Source organism: Ambystoma mexicanum, chromosome 10 (assembly GCF_040938575.1).
Source record: "Ambystoma mexicanum isolate Mex_15411 chromosome 10, UKY_AmexF1_1, whole genome shotgun sequence".
NCBI classification, from domain to species: Eukaryota; Metazoa; Chordata; class Amphibia; order Caudata; family Ambystomatidae; genus Ambystoma; species Ambystoma mexicanum.
In genome coordinates, this window is record NC_090932.1 from 270221757 (window position 1) to 270247396 (window position 25640).

The 25640-nt window shown below is 48.8% G+C and overlaps 1 protein-coding gene across 1 annotated transcript in view; it reads right to left on the reverse strand.

The window, feature by feature from the left end:
- The window catches only part of POLR2D (RNA polymerase II subunit D), a 226857-nt gene that overhangs the window by 82809 nt on the left and 118408 nt on the right, over positions 1–25640 (reverse strand). The window contains exon 3 of the mRNA XM_069617827.1: positions 17557–17652. Coding sequence (XP_069473928.1) covers positions 17557–17652 — 96 coding nt within the window. The remainder of the gene's footprint in view (positions 1–17556; positions 17653–25640) is intronic.

A 25640-nucleotide genomic window follows, 5' to 3' on the forward strand; every position in this document is an offset into this window, starting at 1 on the left:
CACCTATGTTGAGGACCAACAAGAAGAGGAAGGTTTTCACAAGGAAACTAACCTATGTGAGGAAGGATTCCAGGAAGACACAGGCGAGGGCGACCCAAATCCCTGGCAGTCACCGGCTAGGTCGACTGACACAGGCAGTAGCAGTATAGTCATCAGGTCTACTGAAACTACACCAGTCAGGAACCCTTCGCCTGTCGATGATCAACCCACCTTCAATGCACTGCTGAAAAAGGCAGCAGCACATTTCGAGATCGAAACTGGGGAGGTCACCCCAGACACCGCTTTTGTGGAGAGGATTATCAAAGAAAAAACCCCCACTAGCCAGGTTATACCCATCCTCGCCTCAGTTAAGAGACGTATTACACCTTCTCTTTCTACTCCGGCATTGGTGAGAGGGGTCAATCCAAGGATTGAGAAACTGTTCTCTCCCTCTCAATCAGACCCATTATATATTAAGGGTCACTCAATCCCGGACTCCCTGGTTGTGACCAACACCAAGAAAAGGGCAGGAGTCCCACTATCTACTAGCGAGGCACCCCCAGACAAAGAGGGGAAGAAGCTGTATGCCCTAGCCAAGAGAATCACCACCTCTGCAGCATTCTCTACCAGAATCGCCAATAATAATACCCTATTGGCAAGCTACGCCGATGCTCAATGGGCTAAGCTCAGACAGGACATCGAAGAAGCTCCCGAACCCCCTAAAGACTTGTTTACTGACTACAGTTAACGAGGGCTCTCTGGTCAATCAAAGCATAGTCAAGAATACCCTCGATGCAGCAAAGACGGCTGGCCGCACTTTGGTACATGGAATTTTACTGAAGCGTCACGTCTGGCTTCGCAATTCCGGATTTAAGGTAGAAACACAAGCGTCCCTTATTAATAAACCTCCAAAGGCTGAAACACGGCCCGCAGGTGCTGCAGATGGGAGCTCCAGGAAATGCTATAGACAAAGTCATAGACAAAGTCATAGACAAAGTCATAGACAAAGTCATAGACAAAGTCATAGACAAAGTCATAGACAAAGTCATAGGCAAGGCAAGGCAAGGCAAGGCAAGGCAAGGCAAGGCAAGGCAAGGCAAGGCAAGGCAAGGCAAGGCAAGGCAAGGCAAGGCAAGGCAAGGCAAGCTCGCGCGTACTCTTCGTGTCCCCTCAGGAGGGAGTTCATGAGCCGGTGAAAAGTTGCAGGGGCTCCATAGAGGACCAAATGACAACACTAAACTGGTACAGGTCTGAAGGGGTCGCAAAGGCCGTCTTTTCGCTGTCCCCTGGCCGGAGTGGGATTTGCCAATACCCTTTTGATAAAATCGATAGTGGTGAGATACACTGCTTTCCCTGAGCCTTTCCAGTAGGTCAATAATTCTGGGCATCGGGTAGGCATCGAACTTGGAGACTTGCTTTAGTTTACCGAAATCCATAAAGAATCGTATGCATCCGGTTTAGCCACCAAACTATGGGGTAACACCACTGGCTATGCAAGGGTTCTAGGACTCCCATGGCCAACATGGACTGTATTTCTTTGGTCACGGCTTGCACCCTGGCTTCCGGAATTCTATAAGGATGTATCCTGATGGTGGTTCCCAGAGTGGTATTTATCTTGTGATAAGCTTTCGTAGTCCACCCGGGTAAGAACAAGAACATCTTCTGGAACTTCTGGAGGAGCTGGTCAAGTTGTTCCCTTTCGATTTTTCTCAGGTCCGGACTAATTTTCAACGCCTCCAGCCCAATTTGGTCCCATCCGAAATGCATCTCGGTATTAGCTTGCAGTTCCGTATGGATTCGGGCCACCGTCGCGACAGGCTCCACCCATTTCTTCAGTAAGTTGACGTTGATAGGTTTGCTAGGTTTGGACCGGCAATTGGGAATCAGTTTTCTTGCCGGACCTTGTATGTAACCAGTCCCAGTACTTGCTCTATCATATACGGGCCCCTCCAGACCACCAACATTTTTTTCTCCGGGGATGGAATCGGCACCAATACCTTTTCTTCCAACTGCAAACTCTGCATCCTAGTTCCTCAGTTGTACTGGGTCTCCTAAACCGGTTATGCTTGTTTCGACTGTGTGGGCGACCGCTTGCAGTTTGGATAGCCTTTCCGTCAGCTTGGCGGCATATTCTGTCAAGGATACCTCTTGTTGGGGCTGTTCATCTCACTCCTCCTTCAGGATTATCCAAGAAGGACCTCACTTGTGGGCCAAACAATAGCTCAAAGGGGGCGAACCCCATGGATGACTGTGGTGTATTTTGAAGAGGGATGAGGATCCACTGCACCATTCGATCCCAGTCTTTGTCAGTGGGCGTCATCGTCAACAATTGTTTGATTACACTGTTCCACCAAACCATCAGTCTGCAGATGGTAAACTGAGGTTTTCAAATGCTCCATGTCGAGGGTTTAACATATCTACTTCAATATGGCCGACATGACATTAGTTCCCCAGTCTGTTATGACTCCTTGGGGATCCCCACTCGGACAATAAACAGCATTAATGAATCGCAGACCGGTTGCATTGCAATGCTCCATAGGGGAACGGCTTCCAGGTATCTGGTAGCAGAGTCCACAATTACCAATAAATATTTATGGCCTCTACTGGAGGGATCAAGTGGCCCCACAATGTCCATTCCTATCCGTTGGAACAGTACAGTAATTAGTGGCATTGTCTGTAGCGGAGCTTTCAGGATGTTAACTCTGTTCTTTTTCTGACACTTTACATTGCTGACAGAACCTCTGCATCTGCCCAAACACTCCGGGCCCAAAGAACCATGCCATCATTTTCTGCAGCATTTTCTCGGTCCCAAGTGACCCTCTCCCACTTGCACATGATCAACTTCCAATACCGTAGGCCGAAACCAGTCAGGGACCAATCATTGTTTAAAGGGTTCTTCCCCAGGTTGCTGTACCACCCGATAGTACATATCTTTCTCTTGTATAAAGTGCAGCCCTTGGCTTCTGTTCCCTTGGCTCGCTGAGATTCACACATTTCTTAAAGTGAGGTCTAACTGTTGTGCCAACCGGTAACTGTCCCTTTGCTCACTGATCTACCAATCGACCACAATGGGCATCATAACTTGTTCCTGCCACTTGTTCTGCAGTGCCCGTTTCACTGCCCTACTCTTGGGCTAGCGTCCGGCCGGAGGCGTGATTTCTTCACCCTGGAAGTGATTGTTAGCCAACTAATGTTCGTCGATGCTCTCAAAGAGTTTAGGCATTAGTGCCACATCCGATCCCACCACTAGAGGTTCCGGGAGCACAGCACTGCAGCCTTGACTTTCAAACTCTCTCCAGCCAACCTTACCCTCATCATTGTGTGTCGGATACACTTTTACATCTCCATGCGCACAACGTATCGGTATTTGGCCTCCTAATTTGTTCCCACCACCTACTAGTTGGCCACTGACTGCCGTTTGCAGGCTTCCGGAGTCCAGCAGGGCTCATGGGGATTTCTTCAACTTCAGGTGTGTCTGGATGCAAGAGTCTCCCTGCATTTAGGCAAAATGTTAATTACCAAGGCCAGCGATTTTGTAAAAATGACTCTGAACCCTGATGCATTACCGAATGCCTCAAGTTCTTGCCATAGGGCCTCCATCAAGCTGTCTGCGTGAGTGAGGGTAAGGAGGACATTGTCCGCATACATGGCAGCTTTGTAGTCGTGTTCGCCCACTTTCAGGCCGTGTGTGCGCGTGTTTTGGTGGCAAATGGTTCCATTGAAAGGGTGAATAATGGGTAGCCTTGCAGAGTTCCTCTGGCAATGTTAATTTTGTCTGACCTTGTGCCGTTCACCCTCAGAGCTGTGGTGGGATGCCAATAGTTGGACATGGACCATTTTATAAAGTTGGGGCCGAAACCAAAGTGTCATAGGGTTTGCCTAATGTACCACCAATCTAGCCGGTCAAATGTCTTGTGTGCATCAAGAGAAATTATTGCCAGTTCTGAGCCCGTTCTAGTGGCACTTTCTATCAGATTGATTGTTTGTCTGATATTATCTTGGGTGTTACGCCCGGGAATGAACCCTGTCTAATCTGGGTGATTAATTCGGGCGGACCGTCCGTAGCCTGGCTGCTAAAATCTTAGAAAAGATCTTAGCGTCATTATTCATTAAGGTGATCGGCCTGTAAAAGGTACAGTACTTGTGGTCCTTGGCTGCTTTAGCGATGAGTATTGTCAGTAATTCTTCCATGGATGCAGTGATACTGCCCGTGGTTAGGAAGGAGTTGAATAGTGAGGAAAGTTGTGGGGATAGAATATGGGTAAATACTTTATAGAACCGAGCCGTGAGCCTGTCAGGACCTCGGAGCGTGTTCTTCAGAGATTTTATTGCCTCTACCGTTTCTTCTATTGTGATCGACCGTTCTAGGGCACTCAGCTTATTAGTGGGGGAATCGTTTCAGATACAATGCAAATAGTGCGTTTGAGCCTTGGGGTCCATGGGGCGTCCCCGACAGGATTTCTCTATGGTGGGGTACCATTAACTCCATTTTCTTCCCCTCCGCATGTCGCGATATCCCATCTGCCCCCTTGAGCGTTCGAATATTGTTTCTCATATGGACTTTTTTCAGTTTATATGCTAGGAGGCGGTTCACTTTATTACCATTTAAATAATAGTATTGCTTAGTATATGCCAGCGATCTGGACGATTTATCGGTTAAGTGAATCTCTAGGGAAGTTTTTGCTTTTTTGAGGTCCCTGCCTCCCTTGATGGATTGGCATTTTTTAAAGCTCTTTTCTAGCTCCTCCATGGCCCATCCACCACCTTGGACGAGGGAACACTCACAAACGTTGTTCCTCTCCCGAGGTTAAGTGCGATTCTGCAGTTATAACATATCTTGCCACAACCACCACAGTTAACGTCCACAACACCTCACAAGAGCCCGAGGTTGTAGTTGACCCCACTCCAATGTGCTTGATTAGGGGCTGGAGGGGGAACTCTGGCATATCCACCCAACCTGTGCGTCCACCTGGATTCGAGTGGTCTGACTGTACTTCCTAGAGCGTGTGGGCCAGAAGAGACGTCATTGCAAACAATGCAGGCATGGAGCATTTAGCTGGAATAACCCCCCATATTCAGGTCTCCATAGCTACCCACACCAGTTCTATGCCCCCCCCCAATATGAATCCCCCCCCCCCCCCCCATGGAGCGATCCTGCATGGTTAATGTTGAAGGAGATTTGTACAGTGCACAATCACAAACTGAGTGGTCCCCTGGCGCTCTGGCGGATCTGAGAAAAGGAAAAGGGGGCGGGTGAGTTAGTGGGATCGAGCGGGAAAAGTGCAAGAGCGCAGTGATGTGCTGTTGGCAGCTTCAGTTTGGTTAGCACCGCTTGCTGAGCTTAGGTGTGCTTTTCGGTTGATAGCCATTGTGTTAAGTTGTGCGAAGCTATGTGTGATTTGTTTGTTGTTGGGATGTAGTTAAGTTTGTGCGGTTTGCTGTGCTTTAGTGTGTGGTTGTGTTTGGTTAGAGTTTGGAAGGTGTATGCAGAAGGTTGAGATGGTTAGTCTGCTGCTTACTGGGCTCGCTATCTAGGTGCAATACATGCTCATTTCCAGATTCTCTCTAGATCTGGCAAGCCAATATCTACCGTTTCTGTCTAGATGCGGCATTGGATAATATTCATAATCCAGTCTAGATGGGATTCGGGCCAATATTCACAACTTTATCTAAATACGGTACTGGCAAACATTCACAATCCTGTCTAGAAGCGACGCAAGCCAACATTTACAATGCTGTCTAGATGTGAAGCAAGCTAATATTCACAATTATATTTAAGTGTGGCACTGGCCTACAAACCCGCCCAGAAGTGACACAGACCAATATTCACAATTATATCTAAATGTGGCACTGTCGGTTCTAGGTGTTGTCTGTACAGTCAAGATTTCTATCAGGCTGTTGATGGTGTGCGCACTTGCGCTGAAACCCAATGAGCAACCTCCATGCAGAAGCTTCAGTAGAGGTCTTAGCAGGGTACAACTGTATGAAGCAAGACATCGGGTGTGAAGCCGCTCTCCGCAGAGTCCTTCATTCATCTGCCTGCGTACACTCAGCAAGGGGAGGCATACGTTGCATTCCCATCCCCACCACTCCCTCTTTGTACAGCTGGTGATTGCTTCACTTGCTCACCTTCTTGCATAATCGGAGGTGTCAGCCCTTTCTCACCAAGCCGTGAGGCAGGCAACCACCAATGCAATGTGAACTGAACTCAGGATCTTCCTGAAGCAGCTCTAGAGTCGTGCCATGAGGAGATCAAAAGTAGTGCAATTTTTCACCCACCTGGGAGCAAACGCTGCACCTCTCACAGCTGGCGATACTCTCTTGTTCCCCTTGTCGGGTCTCCGATCAGCAATACTGCTGCTCTGGACACCGCGGATCGCCACCTCTAACTCAGCTGGTGAACAAAGCAGGAACACCAAACTTTCTCAGGGGGTGCCCACAGCCTTCATGTAGCTGATGTGCCAGCAATTATTTCGGTAGCGAGCCAGAATTCTTCAGGATATTGTCTGGCTGACTGGGGTGCTCAGGAGCTCACAGGTTTCCGCCCATCTTGGCTGGGCTCGTTAGCACCACCCTAGAAGGGAATCTTCTTATGTATCAGTATTAATGTACCCGGTGCCCCCTCGATAACCATACATAAAGGCTGTCTTGTAGTTCGATCTTTTTTTATAAGTGTAGTCCGTTCCCAGCCAGATGAGTTTCAGTAAGAAGCGCAAAGCCTGGTGTGTACCTGTTGAGGAACTGCAGCACCAACCTCTGCTTAATGCTGGAGCACAGACCGTTCACATTCCACGTTAGTAAGGAGACCATCCCCTTATTAGCCATCAATCGGCAGAACTTGCTTCAAAATGTGGATAGTGAACAAATGCCTCCCCCCTCCGAGCCATCCTGAGCATCTTTGCCCCCCCACCAACCCCTTCCTGCAGATATCCCAAGCAAGGCAACAAACTCAAAAGCAACAACCATGAAAACATCCCCAAACCCACCCACCACCCATACCAGAAGCACCTGTGGCCGGAATTGCGTATCAACTGGATATGGGAAAATCTTAACCATGTGTAGGGTGACCATCATCGAAAGCATTGCAGTGCCAAGTACCCCGCGCACCCTCCGGCTCGCTATTAGACGGTGACCCCCTTTTTAAACGTGACTATGTATGGACCGGTACCATCCCAACAGCCAGCTCAGCTGTTGCCCTCTGTCTCTAAGGCAGCCTCCATGCACACAGGCTACTCCACGATTGCGTCTCAAACAGAACTGCCCCTGGTTGTGGTTTCGCCCTTAGCCTTTCCCTAGGTGGTTTAGGCCCAGGTGCAGACAGGACCTCAGTTTCCAACCAGGTCCATGCTTCCTTGGGGTTATTAAAGAGGTTAACTGTTCCACCATGACACCTTGAATTAAGCGAGGAAGAGGATATTTTTTTTTTTTTAATTGTTCCAACACACAAAGCGGACTTCTCTCCCAGAAGGCGCCACTGTAGCACATTAGTGAAATCCCCAAACCAGTTTGTGGTGGGTAAGCTACATGCATATTTGGGCACCCTTACCATTTCGATCCAGAAAATCAATGCCATGGGGTTCAAAGGGGATCTCCAAGGCAGAGCGATTAAAAAAATATAGAAAAGCATTACAATTTCAATCTAATATACATCTGCACTGTCAAACACATGTCCACAGTGTATTCTCATAAAAATGAATTTATAATGTAATCTGGTCGAATGTTTGCAGATGGTCAGCTGACAACTCCATGATGTAGCAAGGAACCAAACATGACCGACGGCTGATTCAATTCCTATTCATTTTCACTTTTTAAAATATATCCAGTGACAAATGAACAATATTTTGAGAAAAGTTCACTTTGTTGATTGCAGACGTTAAGTTTCCAATAGTCTTCAACCCAAGAGCATACATTACCAGATTAAAAAGACTGCAGATTTTAGGTTTTTGCACCATACAAAGTGCGAGTGTGACAGGCAGGTCCAACCAAAGCGCAACCACTGCAACGCCAGCCTCCCCACCAGACCACACCACAGCCAGGACAATGCCAACCTTCATACCAGGCTGCACCGCAGACCAAACCACAGTGCAACCCTTGTGATGTCAGGGATTACAGGATACCATCAGGTGTGATAGAAACCTTACCAGGAGTACAGTTATTGCTGGCGACGTAGTAGTGTGAGCTTAGACCGATATGGCAGAACAAGCCCACGGGTGCAGGACTCCAGAATACCACGGTGGCCCAGAGCAAAGAAAAGAGCCAGATATGGGAAAGAATCCACGCCAACAGTAAAGGGAGGAACCTGGATACCTAGGACACCTGAGGAGTTGGAGCGCCTTGGTATAGACGCCAACCATTTGCAGAGGTGCAGAAAGGAAGGCGAAAAGGTAGGGGGAACTCCGGCATGAGGACGGAGAGACAGGAGCCAGCAATGGTGATTTTATGACTGCTTGGGTGCAGAAGTATAAAAGAAGTAGGTTTCAAACAAAAGAGGTTTGCTTCCCTCTTGCAGATGCCACTGGCAGGAGCAGAGTAGATTAGGTCTGGGCAAAGACCTATCCAAAGAATGCTGAAACCCAGGAGAGGCCACACAAAACGGAAGAGAAGGCCTGAAAGAACAGAAATGGCAATTAAAATGATTGGCAAATCATGACTCGCCTTCCGTAATCCAAAACAAGCAGTCAATATAAAAAGGGAAAAAGCTTATAAGCAAGCACTGAGCAAAGTGTTCCTTCGCACAGCAATCTCACCAGAAGAAATCAAAGAGTGTTCTATTCGTGAAAGGTTTAAAAGAGGCAACCTACTCTAAAAAACAATGAAACCTTGCTTACCATTGCAATGATGTTATAGCAAAAATGCATTTGAATACCTTCATACATGTGATACACGGGATCCTGCCCACTGCTGAAAGCAATGGCCAAAGCCACAAACATCTCCCCAGACCTCGGAACACTCCAGTAGCTCCCAATACAATTTAAGATATAATTCAAAAGCCCATGTATCACCCACCGAGCCTTCCCAAGTCCGAGGCCTGGAATCAGCCACAAAGAAATTCATGCTTTTTGTGCCATCCTTTAATTGTGCCAGGATAGGTGGCTGTTCCTTCTCTGTAGCCGCGGCCACTGCTTGGAATGAGCTACCGTCTTCTATAAAGAAGCTGGCCAGTCATCTGGCTTTTAGGAAAGCTGTGAAAACCTCTTTTTTTTAGATCGGTTATCCTTTTGCTGGCCTCTCCCTATCCATGGACATCTGTCTCTCTAGTGCCAAGATGCCTTTGGACAACCGTTGCGCTTAACAAGTTCCAAATAATGATAATAATAATAATAATTATGCACTACAAGCCAAATAGAATGCTACAATCCAATAACACTGCCTCAGTAACAGTGGCAAGTTTGAATCAGAAATGCCACAGAGGTCCTTTTTGCTCGCAACTAAGCGCTAGAACTTTATCCTCCGGTGCGGATACAGGATTACGACCTAGCCTTTAGGAAAAAACATAGCTATTTAAATGACGATAGATGACATTTTTACATCATTTTTCAAATTTGGTTTATTTCAATTTTATTGCCCGTTCTTATTTATTCTATATTGTATTTGTATGACAAACACCCAAATTAAGTTATTTGACTGATTGAACAAAATCGGAGTACAAAGAACTAAAGACACCATGAAGCAAAGCACTCGCAAACCTAGACAAAAAGACAAACCCTCTTTTTTTACCCGCTTCAACATACCACACGCCCTTGCACACAATAGTATGTTATGGTATGTTAATGTTTATTTATAAAGCGCCTATACACAGGCAAGTGTTTCAAAGTACTCAAGGAGGGTGGGAACATGGGGAAAAAACAACAGTCGCTCAAAGCCCTTGAAATTCTGAGACGATAAAATTCTGCACAGGCAGAGTAAGTGCATATACATCATTTAACAGCTGAGACACAGCAAATAGACCTGAATGGCGATTCTGCAGTTTTTACCAAGTGCGTTCACAGGTGAAGACAAGGGAGAACAGACAGGCGATTTTCAGGCGTAGTGCATTCGGATCATGCAAGTGCAGACGGTCACAGGGAGGGGGGGGGTCCAAGTGCATCCCGCCGGTGGAGACTGGGGTAAGTGCAGAGAGAGTAATCTACCAAATGCAGTAAGGGTGGGTGCGGTATAGGGCCCCAAGGCAAGTGCAAGAGGGGACTGGCGGGGGTGCCTGGGACCTGTGTGAGACTGAGGTACACCAGGCAGTCAATCAGCAAAGCTGTACGGAAGAGGAGGGAGAGTGGAAAAGAGCAGAGAGCTAGGTTAACAGAGAAGAGGGAGAGAGAAGGAAGAGAAGAGGAAGGTCTTGAGGAGTTTCCGGAACTTGAGAACATCAGGCTCGAGACGGAGGGCGGCAGGGAGGCAGGGAGGCTGTTCCAAAGGGAGGCAACAGCTAAGGATAAGGCTCTCCCTCCAAATCTCTGCTTGGAGAACAGGCTCACTCGCAGAAGGTTGGAGGTAGATGAGCGGAGGGCTTGTGAGGGACAGTATTTAGGGAGGCAACGTTGCAGGTAGGTCCCAGACCCCAGAAAGCCTTGTGGACAATGCAGAGGGTCTTGAACTTGATCCTTGCAGCCATAGCGAGCCAGTGAATGGATTTCAGTGCTGGAGAGAAGCAGCCCCTGTGCTTGAGGCCAAGGATAAGTTGTGCGGTTCTGTTCTGGATGAGCTGCAGAGGGCGTAGGTGTTAGGCAAGATTGTATGCAGTACCCTATGGGTGCACTACAACAACCCTGACCTCCTGGCAATAGGAACCCAACCTTTGGTATTAGCTTGTACTACACAGATTGGTAGCGTGTTGAGCAGCCAGGCTTATCTCAAGAGGGCTGTAGGGGAGTTACACAGGGATTCACAGTGACAAGTATTCAATTAAACACTTACACACAAGGTTTCTTGAATAAACAATTATTAATGTATTTGTCAGTCAGATGGGATAAGCCTTCTTCAGAAGGGAGCAATATAACAGTAACACTCAAATATACTTCACAAAATACACACTCTTAATAGCTCTAAATCAACAAGTACCCTCTTGGGATGGCCCACATACACAACCTACACCCTCAGGTGACGTCAGTAGCTAGGGTGCTGGGGACATTAATATATCACTCTTGCATTTAGAATCAATTAGGAGTAAGCCAAAGGAAAAGGTTATTTAGAACATACAAGAGACCACAAATATTCTCAAGCAGGCAAATACTTTCAGATCCCCTAATAAGGGTCATTCAGTAGAAAAGGCTAAGCCAAAGTCAATGGGCAAAAGTATGTCTAAACTGAAGTATTTCTTTGCAGGTAAGTAAGAAAAGTATTTGCACAATGTTTTAGAAGTCTTTGAAGAAAAAGAAGAATCAATGTAGGGCCACAAGCCGTTAGACTTGTGAGTAGTAGAAGAAGAAAGCAACTCTGCAGCAAGAGGCAAGTTCTCTCAGACTTTTACAGTACCTTTGTATTGAAGAAAAAGTGCAGCAGATGACCTCTGTTCCTGTGCAGCTCTGCAGATCTCACTGTTCCTGGACCTCAGTCGTGGGGACAAGATGGAGGACTTCTGGGGACTCCTGCACTGCAATGGGACGGTCACCGCTCGCAACTGGCAATCTTAAAACAAGTGGCTGTTCGGTGTTTCAGCTCCTCGTGTCTACTGCGAACAGCAACACTGCGGTTCCTGGCTGTCGAGATGGGCTTTCCTTGCTTCTGGGGCCCCGCAATCTTTTGAGGGGGCTCAGGCTCGATCAGTCCTGCTTCCTGGGAGTCTGGAGTATCTTCCTGGAGCTCTTGATCAGCTTAAAAGCAAAGCACACAATCTGGTATTCCTCTCCCTGGCATTTCGTTTCCAGCAGCAACTCTGTGGAAAGCCAACCAGCTCAGAGAGAATGTCCAGGTGGCTACTTTGGAGTTGAATGGTCCCACCAACTCAAGGGGAGAAGTTGCCCTTGCAGGGGCTTCTCTGTCGATACGAATTTGGAGTTTCAGCACAGCAGCAGGGCTTCACTAGGCAAACCAACGGTCCAGGAGTTGCAGCAGGCATCCTCTTCAAGTTCTTCTTCGGTTCCTTCGTCCAGTGGTCCACTCTGCCTTCCAAGCCAAAAGCCTTGCCTTTTATTCAGTTTTCTCCCATTCATTCCAGCCTAGCTGTCAGTCACCCAGCAGGGTGGCTGTCCTTGCTGGACAGTCAGCCGGCCAATCACTACAGAGTGCATTTGGGTCTCCAAGGAGACTAAACACAGGAAGTTTCGAGCACCTCCCTCACTTCCTTCCCAACCCAGACACCCTGGAGCCAGAGGCAGGCTTCACTCGTGAATCCCGCCAAAGGCAAAGCAAACAAAGGAACCAAACCTGGTTTGGCATGCAGAGTAAATCTCAAGAAGGACCTTTCCACAAAGAAATGATGAAAAAAGAAGACCGGGGCCAATTTGACAAAAATAGCACCCATGGGTGCTTTACTGCAGCTGCGAACACAGCCCGCGGTATATGCATACCACAGTAGTTAGAGGTAGACCACTGCCACCAGCCTTTCATTGAGGAAAGGGTAATATAACAATGTTAAATGAGAAGCTAGAAAATGGGGATACTAGGTAACCTATTGTAAGATAGTGTGTGCTGGGTCTAGAAAGTTACAAATGTAAGTAAAGTCAATTTTACTACTCTGGGAAACAGTAGTTTATCCAGAGAAGGTATTTAAACCTTGGGGAAATCTGGAAGACTTTCCTGTGCCACTGCACTGAAGGTGCTGTGTGACACAGTAAACGATTATGCCTATGGAGTTTGTCAGACTCCATAACCAAAAGAAACATTGTTCAAAATCACATTAAAATACATTCGAGAGTCGGAAAAAGAGTCTCACTATCTCCAGGTTAAAAAAAAAATCTAGCAAAGTTGCTGGGGGTCTCCAAGTTAGAGGGAATTAGCACATTTCTGAGAATGCTCCCTAAAAATAGGGTAGAAGCAGGGAGGTTGAGGAAGAGGCTGTTGCAGTAGTGCAGCCTAGTGAACCAGGGCTGTGGAGACAGTGAGCCGCTGAGGGAAAAGTGAGAAAAGGTAGAGTACCTCTGAGGAGATGTAGCTGATAGTTAGACTTTTTAGAGATGTCCGAAATGTGGGAGGGGAAGGAGAGAAAGGAGTCAAAGATGACCACAATGTTTTAGCCTTGCAGGTGGGTGAGGGCGCAGGGCCAAGGGAGGCCAGCCAGAGTGAAAGTGGGAAAGCTGGAGCAGGGGTCCAAATGCGAACAATCTCAGTCTTACTGGTGTTGAGGCAGAGGTCGTTTGCAGCAAACCAATGCCCCCAGCCAAGAAATTTGGAAAATCAGGTAGTCCAGGTTGATCTCCTTGTGCCCCTAGTAAACCGACAAGAAAGGCTGCAACGTCCCTGCTTACTCTCACTAGTATAGGAAGATGAGATCAGAAGCAGTCGGGCCGATCTCCCTGTGGTCCCCATTGACTGGTATGTTAATAACTCTTCATCCTGATGAGCTCAACAAATCTGGAGCATTCGTCCCTTCTCCCCACAGGGGAGCCACCCTGTTGGAAGCTAGGGATGTGACCCTGCTAAGCAAGACCCTCCATGGGGGTCTGGGAAAGTGGGACCTCACCGAGAGCGACTCCCTGCTTGGGGACAAGGATTCCCATTTTGATAATGTTCTCTGGACCAGAAGTTCCTGATCTGCCTACATGGTAATTGAAAAGACTTACTTCTGTTTTGAATCTATCAAGTAGTGATATTGCCTTAACCTCTTTGGTTTCAAGTAATAATAATAATAATAATAATAATAATTTAGCATTTATATAGCACTACAAACCCTCAAGCATATGAGCGCTGCTTATTATTACCCACGGTGTGCGGTGCTCATTTATCGACCTTGGAAGGATGAAAGGCTGAGTTTGGCCTTGCCGGGATTTGAACCTGCATCGGCAGGCTCTGCACAGATATCAAAGCGAGCGCTCTGCTCGCTGTGCTATCGGACTTGCATGAGCTCAAAAGTTTAAGAGGAAAGAGACACCTCGTTTCGAATGACGTACAGGAACTTTGAATCAAAGAGAACTAATCCTATGCAGAGGTGAGCCTCTCGAGAAGATGTCCTGGAGGGGCGCAGCCACGCTAAACAGCAGAGCGAGCAGTGGCACAGAGAGTGAGTGAATCAGTAGCCAGATGCCAGAATGCTGGCATCCAGACCGACCAGGAAGCCAAAGTCAGGAACGATACGGTGAAGCAAGCGTCTCATCTGGTAGCGCGACCACGAGGAAGCCGTGGTGGGTCTGGGGCCCGGTAACCAACGCTGAGACAGACTGCAGAAGGGAGCCAGGATCTCCGAGTTCCGCACGAGACATGAGTTTGCCTCTGAGGAGAGCAACAGCAGGGAAGCAAACGCTTCTGAGGAGAAAACACCGTTGAGAGGTACAAACATTGATAATCAAGGCTGGGGAAGCCAATGAGATAATGGGAGCCCGATAAACCCGAACAGGGAGAAAGCAAGCCTATTTGGAAGCCCTAAGGCTTTGGAGAGCCCCGACAGACTAACTTCTAAGGCTGAAGAAGCCACCTGAAATATAATGTACAAAATTGGGAGGAGAGCAAATCTGGAGGGTTCGAATATGTACAAGCAAGAAAAGCATACTGTCAAGCACCAAGGTGGAAATGGTATAGTTGTGGTAAAGAAACTGTTTTTCCTGAGGAAATGGAAACTGTCTGGAGTTTATGAAAAGTTGACACAGTGAGCCTTTAGAGGGACAAGAACTATGTTATAAGGAATTGTTGAACTTTGAGGAGCCTTCTTTTTCCCTGAGGAAAAGAAAATCTTATTGAGTTGATGAAAAATTGGCATACAGAAGCCGCAGAGAGGTTGTGAGCTGTGTTTTGGATAAAACAAGAATGTTGTAGAGAATCAAGTCTAAATTGGTGGAATTGTAGAAGGGAAACCTTTTCATCCTGTATACAGAGGATTGTAAAGAACTTAGGTTTGACCTACAGAACCCGCAGAGAGGTTGATGAACTTAAGCATCCTATAGACAAGACATCCAAGTGATTGGGCCTGGCAGAAGACAGACAGGCTATTGCTCTGGCCTTCTTATTTTCTGTTAAGTTTTCCTAAGCGGTAGGACCAATTAGACGTTCAGATTTGGACTAAGGACTTTTTTATTTTGAGAATCATTCATGTTAAATCATTAGGCAGGGAACGCCCCTCCCCCCCATAGCGGTAGGGTTAGATAGGCGTTTTTCCCCTTATTTAAGAAAATACAAATAAACACCCTTGAACTTGGAACATAGGCACGAGAAAACAGTTCAACAAAACTGCCACACCAGTTAAACAAGAGACTAACTAAAAAGGTTCTTTCGAGCCTTGCAACATCTTGGATGGGAGTCCTTGCAAACCATTTACGGTCTCCTACCCAACTAACCGATTTGCATCTCAATCTCCTGCCATTTTCTTTTTTTATTTAATCGAAATTACAGGAAACAATGGCACAAAAATGCTTACAAAACATTTTGCATTGATTCATATAGTGGAGGACCAGTGCCCTTAATGGGTGAGGAAGTGGATATAAGACCAGAAGATGCAAGGGCGTTATAAACATGAACCAGGGACATGGACTGTAGGGAATGATGTAGGAACAGGATAGTGGAGGAAGTGCTATGTTTTAGAAGGAACGGGCGAGGGATAAGTGCTGTGGGGTTGTCGTAGTGAGGTGGGGGGAGAGGAGAACAGGGAGATGTGGTGGGGTAAGGATAGAGTGGGAGCAGTGCAGCAATAGAAAGGAAGAGCATTCCAGAGTAAAAGAGCAAGACAGTGGAAACGAGAGGGAGCACAAGGGGTCTGAGAGGTGGCAAGGAGGTGATCCGAGGATGATTGTAGGTGAGAGTAGGGAGTGATATGGGCTGATCGGTGTGGTGGGGCAAGTCTAAGTATAGTTTTGAAGATAAGAATGAGTCTATACTTTGCCCACTGTCCCATAGATAACCAGCCTAACTGACAACAGGTTGGGGAGGTGGAGGTGACACAGAAAAGGTTGAAGAGTGTACGAGCAGCAAAGTTGAGGACTTTGCCTAGGGGTGCAAAAGCATAGTTGCGAAGGCCATACAGTAGACTGGCACAGTAGTCAGATTGAGATAGTACTAAAGAGGAGATTAGGTGCTTAGCAGTGTTGAAGGGAAGGTGGTCTTATTGCTTTCTGATGTTGAGATCAAGTCTGGCTGTAGTGGCAGATTTGGAGATGAAGAGTGAGAAGTTGTGAGATCGGTTGAAGAGGACACCAAGGTTGCGGGCAGAAGGAGAGAAGACTAGAAGAGGAGGGAGAGGAAGTGATAGCCTGTTTGGATGGGAAGTAGAGAACTGCAGTCTTAGTGGAGTTGAGCATGAGCGACAGAAGCCCATCCAGTATTTGATGGGGAGAGACAGACATTTCTGACCCTGGCTCAACAGATAAGCAGGGGAAAAAAAAAGATCTGAGTGTCATCAGCAAAGAGTTGATCAAAGAAGCCATAGGAGGAGATCAAGGCAACAAGAACAGAGGTATAGAGAGAGAAGAGAAGTGGACCCAGTACTGACCCTTGGGGTCAACCATTCTGACCCTTGGGGAACACCAACACTAAGGTGGTGAGTGGGGAGGGTAAAGCTATTCCAGGACACATGAAGTGTCTGGGGACGAAATATGAAGCAAACAGAGCGAGGGCCTTGTCCCGATGCCTAGGAGGGAGAGTGTTGAGAGAGGTCAGAATGGTTGACAGTATTGTAAGCAGCAGAGAAGTCGAGAAGAATAGGAATTGATGAACGGTTAGCATAACAAGCAGAAGAGATGTAGTTGCTAACATTGAGGAGAGCTGACACAGAGTGCTGAGGTTGGAAGCAAGATTAAAGAGGAACCCAGTGGTTGTGTGTGTCAAGGAACTCAGCGAGTCGGTTGAAAACTACACGTTCTAGGATTTTGGAATAGTGAAGTAGAAGAGAGACAGGACGAAAGTTGGCAGGGCAGTTAGGACCTAGGCCAGGTTTCTTAAGGATAGGGATGAAAGTAGCAGACTTGTAGGATGATGGAAAAGTGGCACTAACAAGAGGAGCTGAAGAGAGAAGTAAGATATGGAACAACACTGGGAGCTATGTGTTTCACTATGTGTGGGGATAGAGGGTTGATGGGGGCACATGAAGATGTAGCCCTGAAGAGATGGTGAAGAATCTCACCCGGGTTAAAGGAAGACATTGTCTCATGAGAGGAATATAGAGGTGGTGGAGAATAAGTGAGCAGGTGTGGGGGAGAAGTTAATTTGTGAGGGTATTTTTGGAAGTTTATGAAGCAAATTAGAGAGGTAAATCATTAGCAGAAAGAGTAGAGGAGGGTTTAGGAGGAGAGAATTGAGTTGAGATATTTGCCAGGAATGGGAGCATTTAGGAGTGAATGTAGTAAGTGGAGAACATTTTGATAAGCAAGAGACAAAAATCTAAAAAATAAAAAGTATCTAATCCAAGTATCAATTTGTACAACTCTCAGTTTCGAATCCCAAAAGGAGAGGAAAACGTACAGCATAGGCAAGAGGGGTGGACATCCCACTACGATGAGCCATTACCTTGGTATAAGGGCTTTTGCTTCCTCTGCGGTCTCTGGGCACAGATTTGCCAAACACGCCAATTCAAATTTGTGGAGCTTTTTCTGGAGCAACAAACTGAAAAAAGAAGAAAAAGGGAGTTTGAGCAGGCATGGCATGAGTAAAAGCTACACTTAAAGTTAATTTCAGACAAAATAGGAATGTTTAGCTCGTCATTAGCGGGTCATTAAGTTTGCACGTGAATTGCTACATCAAAGAGGGACCGTCCTCTGAGAAACATTACTGCTACTTTGGGAAGCGCCAACATTGACTCTCTGAAGAAGCCAGCCAGAGAATTGTTTCAGTGCTTCTTCAGCCTCACTTAAAAAAGATAGTCTAACATTTTTTATTAAAACTATCTTTGAGAACAGATGAATGATTATCCCTTTGACAATTATACAAATCTAATAAACAGCAGAGAACCTCAGTGGTATTACACATAAAATAATTGAGTAAAAGTGCAGAAGGAAAAACATTGCTGATGACAATCGTGACCCAAAGGAATCAGGAAGCCCAACAAGGATTTCAGCCCGGAATCTTGGAGCGTTAGAAACACTACAACAAATGAACAAGAGAAATACACACATTTTAATGTGCATGGAAAGGGAGTGGTACATGTTGACAATTCAGGTGACCCTCTAAGACAGTCATCCCTGCAGGTCAACTTTTGAAAGGGAAACAAGGCGGTAGTGAGATTCGGGATCCAAAATGGGTCTGCGCCATCTTGAGTCAACAACGATGCACCACACATACAACTGTCAACAACATAACATTCTATGAGCATAAACAGAAGATTATCAGATTTAAAAGTCATCTGTTGCAAAAGAATCCACAGACTTCGGAGTAGATAGAAGGGGAGTTTTATTAAGCAGATAATTATAACAGGGTTAATTATGCTGACCTTTCAGTATCAGTTGCGCTGCCACCATGATGTGTTTTTGGGGAAATGTTATGATGAAACGAGCTCAGGCCTCGGCCAGTTTGCTTAGCCGCCCAGATCCAGGGGGGCAGGGTGAGGACGTATTTATGGAATGATTGAAACTCTAACATGAAACTCTAACATGAGAGTTTCGACGACAATGAAACAACTTGAACACTGAGAGGCAGCAAGACCAATAAATATGGAAAATAATAAGCAAAGCACCATATTCATTGCTTTAAAATGTACAACATCAAACCATTAACAGTGGTAGGACAGAATCCAATTTTTTGGGGGTCTGCTTTCCCTTTTTAAGGTCCCTAAACATTTTGCTTTTTCACCTTTGGTTCCTAGAATCTTGGACTTATTTTTGTAGTCAGAGGGACTTTTACTGAAGTCCCCAGCAACCCTTTTAATAGTAAATGACAGCCCTTGAGCTCATAGGATAGGGGTGCTTTTAAAAACAACTAATTCGGGGGGCGTGGCTTGAAGCCAAGATGGCTGGAGTGGCTCTCTAGGAGCTCCCGGCTCGTGCCACGCAACCAAGGATGAAACTTTAGTGAAACAGGGAGTTAAAAGCTACAAAAGGTCTTCTCCGACCCTCCATATGCGAGAGCACAACCGGAGACCCCTCCATTCCTGGGCTGCCACGAATCTGCGATGAAACGGTCAGTCCATGCCAATAATGAGCACAAGATGGCGGTCCGCCGTAGCCTAGGAGCGGGGGAGCGATTCCTGTAAGAACCACAGCCCGCCGGCGGAGTTTTCAGCAACACTCCCCACAGAGGAGCAGGTCTGCCAACCCGAGGCGGCTTCCCGACAACCCCAGAGCAAACCCAGCAATGGTGGCAAGGCAGGCGACCCAGATAGTGGCCCGTCCAGCGGCCCGCCGGAGCCGAGAAAGCAGCCCATCCCCCTCACAGGGCCCGGAGTGTGGACCGACGCCGCCGGAACAGCCCTCATCACCCGCCTAACCTGCTGGAGAGGGCAGCGGCAGCAGGGACCTGAGGCAGCCGCGGCCCGACACAGCGAGGGGGCGGGAGTGCCGCAACTGAGGCACCGTGATAAGACGGTCGGGTGGGGGCAGGCTACAGCGGCCCGCTGCCCGATTCCCTTTACCTCCCCCCTGCCCTGCACCCCTCTGGCTGTAAACCGGCTGTGTCCATCGCGGAGTCCACCACCCCCAGGGAGCCTCCCGACTGTCACAGAGCGGCCCCAGCGGCGAGGGAGCACGGCGGAATGGGGATTGGCCAACGGTGCCCCCCCCCCCGGCGCAGCTGAATCCCCAGGCCCACCTGCTGTCCCCTGACTACTGACTCAAGCCGTTGGAGAGGGCAGAGGTGGCAGAGATCTGCAGAAGCTACAACCCAGCACGGCAAGGAAGCGGGAGAGCTGGGCTTTGAAAACTGAAGCTGCCGAGAGGGCTCATAGTCGCTGCCTGCCGGGTTTGGGTGGAGGTGGGCAGCGCGAGGAGCCCAGGAGCCCCGGTGGCAACAGAGCCACAAAAAAGGACTAGTGAGGAGGGCCCATGAGCCCTGGTGGTAACACGGTCACAAGAAAGACTGACAAGAGCTGCGGCAGATCAAGCGGCAGCGTCCACCTCCCTGGGAAGCAGCTATAAACCGGGTGAAAGGCACCCCCCCACACAAGACGCCCACACACAGCAGGGACCCGGGATCACCTCATCTCTGGACCCACAGCACCCAGAGCTGCCAGGGCAGAATAAATACTAACGCAGCCCAATTAATCAGCTCACAGGCGGGGGGCGCCCTGGCATGACCCATCAGACCGCGAACTCTCCGCAACCTATAAAAGAATAGTAGATTGGATAAACTAAGGTGGACCGGAGCACAGCAGCAAGGAGCGCAGCTTCAGATCCTTGACGGGGGTCGCGCGCCCCTCCCCAGGGCTACAACATCGGCGCAAATCCTCATCTATCCTTACTCCAACCTGATCCCTTGCTCGGCTCGTAGGGGTCGCCACCCTGGGCCGAGACCGAAACCCGTAACTAAGGGGAGAAAAGGGGAAGACAGCACCCACTAAGGTCCAGTGAGGCGTGCGGCCTAGCAACGCAGCGTTCACATCAACTGACCTAGTGCACCAACTCGAAAAGACACAGGCCGAGCGTTACTGCAGGAGCAGCTACACCAGAGCTCACCGATCAGACACATCCAATAGCGGAGAGTCAGGGGAAAACAACTAATCCACGGCCCAACGAGCGAGCATAGCTGCGGGAGGGTGGGAGGCCCAGACAAGGCATACGGGATAGTCCAGAAGTCTGTTAAAGGTGGAAGCAGAGCGTGGGCCCTGAACAGCCATCTCCAAAGACTCACTTAAGCCACCCAGCACCCCTAGGCCCAAGGGGTGCAGACAGCAGAAGAGCAGCCCACAAGGCCCACGAACATCCATTAGCCTTAAACACTCTACACAGCCGAAGGAGGTGCCCTGGTGCGCCCACAGCCAAGCCCGAGGAGCAGAGTCAGCCTCGGAGGTCACAGGACTAACCAGCGGAAATCCCAACCATACATCTACAGGGCGCGCCCCCCCCCCCCATCAGCATTTGCCCTTCCAAAATCACCGACTAGACCCCCCTATAACTGTGAGCCGAAGTTCTCCACTCCTCCAGATCTCCAGATCGTGATCAGGGCCAGATAGGCCGTACAGGAGCAAAAGCGGACAATCCCCCCCCAGGGATACCAGGAGCTCTCACACCCAGGCCAGCATGGCCAAGGCACTTAAAGCCACAAATCAGACAGACATCTATGCCCTGTTAACGACCCAGAGCACCGACAAGCCCAAGAAAGGGGACCGCCCTGAGGCGATGACCTCAAGCACCCATGCTGAGGGGGACTCCATTCCCATGGCACAAACAGTGACTAAATCGGACCTGCAGGAACTGCTACAAGCCCTCACAAAGGAATACCAGAAGGGCACAGAGGAGGTCATGAAAAAGATCACGGTCTTGGACAAACGAATGGGGGAAGTGGAGGCAAGAACCGAGGAGGTGGAGTCGACTCTATGTGAGCACCGCCATGAGATTGGGGAAGGCTCAGACAGGATTACAGCACTCGAGGCCAGATGTGAAGCCCTCGAGCTCAGGCAGGAGGACGCTGAAAACCTCTCTTGCCGAAACAACATCCGCCTGAGAGGGATTCCAAGGACAATCACGGACACAGAGCTGGGCCCCTACGTCAATGACCTCTTCCGCTTCATTCTGACCCTCCCAGACGAGGCCCCACTGGAACTGGACAGGGTGCACCGAACGAGAGCCAGAGCAAATACAACCACTGCGCATGATGTCTTCGTCAGAGTCCATTTATATAAAGTGAAGGAGGAAATCATGCGGGAAGCCAGGAACTCCTCTCGCATCCTCTTCAGAGACGCCTCCATCTCCCTATACCAGGACCTGGCCACTACAACACTTGGAAAAAGAAAGGCCTTACGACCCATTACGGACTGACAGGGAAAAGAAAACCCCCTACCACTGGGCATTCCCCACGGCCCTGGCATTCACCTGGGAGGGAAAACCCCTCCTAATCCGCACTCTACAGTAGGGAGAGAGGCTCTTAAACCAGGCCCCAGAAGACAACAACCAGGATACATCAGCCCGGACAGCTCGAACAAGGAACACTGATCCCTCCTGGACCAGAGTGGAAAGACGCTGTAGGCTCCGCAGACCACCAACCAAGAGCAAGCCTAATGGCTAGAACTGAACGCAGCTCCCGTCATAGAGCTCAAGCTATGAACATTGAGTAGAAGCCTAAGACAAGGACCACACCCCAAAAGAGCACAGATCATACAACCCTAGGAACTGCTGGTTGTGGTCCGGGAACGTCGGATTACCACCGTTTCACCCAATTCCAGTTGAGGCACCGTAGCCTCCAAGTTACGTGGATGCGTTGGCCCAGCCGGATGCCCCGTTGGTTGTAGGCTGACCTTAAAGACTCGAGTGGTTTGGGGGGGTGGGGTGCGAGGATGGGGGACAACTATCGAATACTTGGAAATCAAAAGGGGAGTCGACTCACCAGAGGAATCTCAGCAGGGGCAACCCAAGGAACACAAACACCACCCCGAAGTATGCAGACCACTAAAATACTAACCATGATAACGTGGAACATGCAGGGGCTAAACTCATCCAGAGAAAGGAAGTCTGTGGAGCATAGACTGAGCCACCTAGAAGCAGACATTGTGTGCCTCCAAGAAACACATCTTCTGCAACCGGATGAGAGGCGAGGGCATTTCCGACAATACCCCATGCAATTCTTCGCCCCTTCGGGCCAAAAAAAAAAAAAAGGTGAGTGGCTATTCTTCCCAACCAGAAGGTTCCCCTATCCCAAATCTCGGTCAAGCGAGACCCGGCGGGGAGATACCTACTACTCAAGGGGCTCTTGATAGATCTCCCGATCACCATAGCGGTAATATACACCCCAAATATCAGACAGGACCGCTTTCTCAGCAGCATCCTCCCAGCGATCACCTCCTTCACGGAAGGGCGCCTCCTAATCAGAGGAGACTTCAATCTCACCCCAGACCCGAACATGGACAAGACGCTTCCGCCCGCCAGGGAGGACTTTTCCCGGGCGCTGGGAATAGCAGGATTTCTGAGGGAAACAGGCACAGTTGACACCTGGAGACTGGCTAACCAAGGAGAACAAGACTACACATTCTACTCCCACGTACATAGAGGTTATTCAAGAATAGATCTCCTGCTGATGTCAAGCGCACTCTTCCCCTGCATCGAAGACATACAAATTGGTCGCAGAGTTACATCTGATGATGCCCCAGTCATAGCCAGCCTACAAGTCGAAGGCCTCCCAGCACCTTCGCAGAGAGCCTGGAAACTCCAAGACTGCGTTTTAGCAGATATAGCATCCAGCACCAAGCTCCAGGACTCCCTAGTGAACTATTTTGCAGAGCACTCAGGTAAAGGCACATCGGAAGCCATGGTCTGGGACGCAATGAAGCCGGTCATCAGAGGTGTGGCGATCAAATGCACAGCAGCACAGAAGAGGAGGCACCAACGCCAACTCTCCAAGCTGGAACCAGAAGTGGGTGAAGAAGAAGAACGATACAAAGTACGCCAATCAGTAAAGGTAGGCAGAGAACTTAAAAAAGCGATGGTAAAACTTGAAATGCAGTTGGCAGATCGGACGGCCCGAGCCCTAGCCTACACAAAGCAATACTACTATATAAACAGCAACAAGGCCAACCGCCTGCTAGCCCAGAAGCTGAAGAAGCTACACTCCCGAAACAAAATACTAACACTCCAAGACCAAGGGGGCAAGCCCTACTGCACAGAAGCAGAGAAGAAGAGATCATCAACAAGTACCATAAGGGGATCATGTCCGGCCCTACCACGAGCAAGGAAGCATAAGTCCAATACCTGCAAACAGTCCGACGAGACCCCTTGCTCCTGCAGCTCGACGCCCTAGAACTCCCCATCACGGCAGAAGAAGTAGCAGACACAATCCGATCACTGAAAAACACAGCCCCAGGCCCCGACGGTCTGACCGCCCAATTCTACAAAAAGTTCTCCCATGTCCTGACCCCTGCACCTTGCCTCGTTGTATAACACCTTTCTGAACTCCGGCTCCATCACCCCCTCAATGGAGGAGTCCCTGACGGTGCTGATATTGAAACCAAGGAGAAACCCGAAGCTCTGCTCCTCATACAGGCCAGTCATGCTACTAAACAACGACGCAAAAATCTTCTCCAAAATTTTGGCAAGCAGATTCGCAAAATATCTCCCAGAATTGATCCACCCAGACCAGATGGTATTCATCCCAGGCCGAAGCACCTTCGGCAACACCAGGTGCCCCATGAACATTATCGAAACCGCAGGCAGGACAGGCGAACAAATGGCAATCCTGTCGATAGATGCAAATAAAGCATTCGACATGTTGGACTGGGAGTACATAGAAGAAGCCCTAAAACACCTAGGCAACAGCCCACCAAAGTTCCGGAAATGGACCCTAGCCAACTACCAACACCCAAACACAGCGCTGAGGATAAACGGTACCAAATCATCCAGAATCCATATTACCAGAGGCACGCGGCAGGTCTGTCCGTTATCCCGCTCATTTTTGCTCTGTCCATGGAGCTGTTCGCCAAAACCCCCTAACAAGCGGACTAACAGTGAGGGGGGGGGGACATACAAAATAGCTTTGTACGCAGACGACGTCCTATTAACCCTAACCAAGCCCAAGTCATCCCTGGAGGTGCTGTGGGGCGAACTGGCCAGCTTCGGAGCGGCCTCTGGGTTCTCTATCAATCCCCAAAAAAAATCGACGGCCCTCGGGATTAACACCCCAGAGGGCATGATAGAAACACTAGCCGCCAACCACCCCTTCCAGTGGGCCAGCTCACACTTCACCTACCTGGGGGTAAAGATACCACAGAAAAATGGAGGAAGCGTACAAGCTAAACTCCCCCCCCCCCCCCCCCCCCCACTGTTGAAGGAGCTCCAGTCAGACCTAGTAAGATGGCAAAAGCAAGAAGTGTCATGGCTGGGAAGAATAACAGCAGTAAAAATGAACTTGGTACCAAGAGTGCTCTACCACTGCCAGGCCCTCCCAATCACCATCGCCAGGAAAGACCTACAGAAGCTTCAAACGAACATTATGAAATTCATCTGGGAGGGAAAGAAGCCACAAATAGCTAGAAGGGTGGTGACGAGGAGCAAGGGACTGGGAGTCCTGGGGGGCCCCAGAAATAGAAAGATACTGCCTAGCCGCCCAAAACTCACCGGCATTCACCTGGAAACTAACCACCAATAAGCCTTGCTGGGTGAAGCTAGAGGAGGACTGGTGCCGAAGCCCCCCAGAGGCGCTCCCACACATCATCAGACCCATCGACCCCCCCAAAGAGGGGCCCCTAACCGCAACCAAGAACACAGTGGAAAGTTGGAGGAAGGCAGCCAGGCGATGGAACTGCGGGAGCACAATAGTCCCCCTATCCCTGATCTGGGATAACCCGGACTTCACCCCCGGAAAGACCCCCAATAATTTCAACTGCTGGAAAACAGGAGGGTTGAAACACGTGGTAGAATTCTTTGCAGAGGGATCCCTGCTAACATTTGAAGAATGCAAGGAAAAATGTGGGGTGCCGGAAACACAAAGATTCTGCTATGCGCATATCCGAACACAAA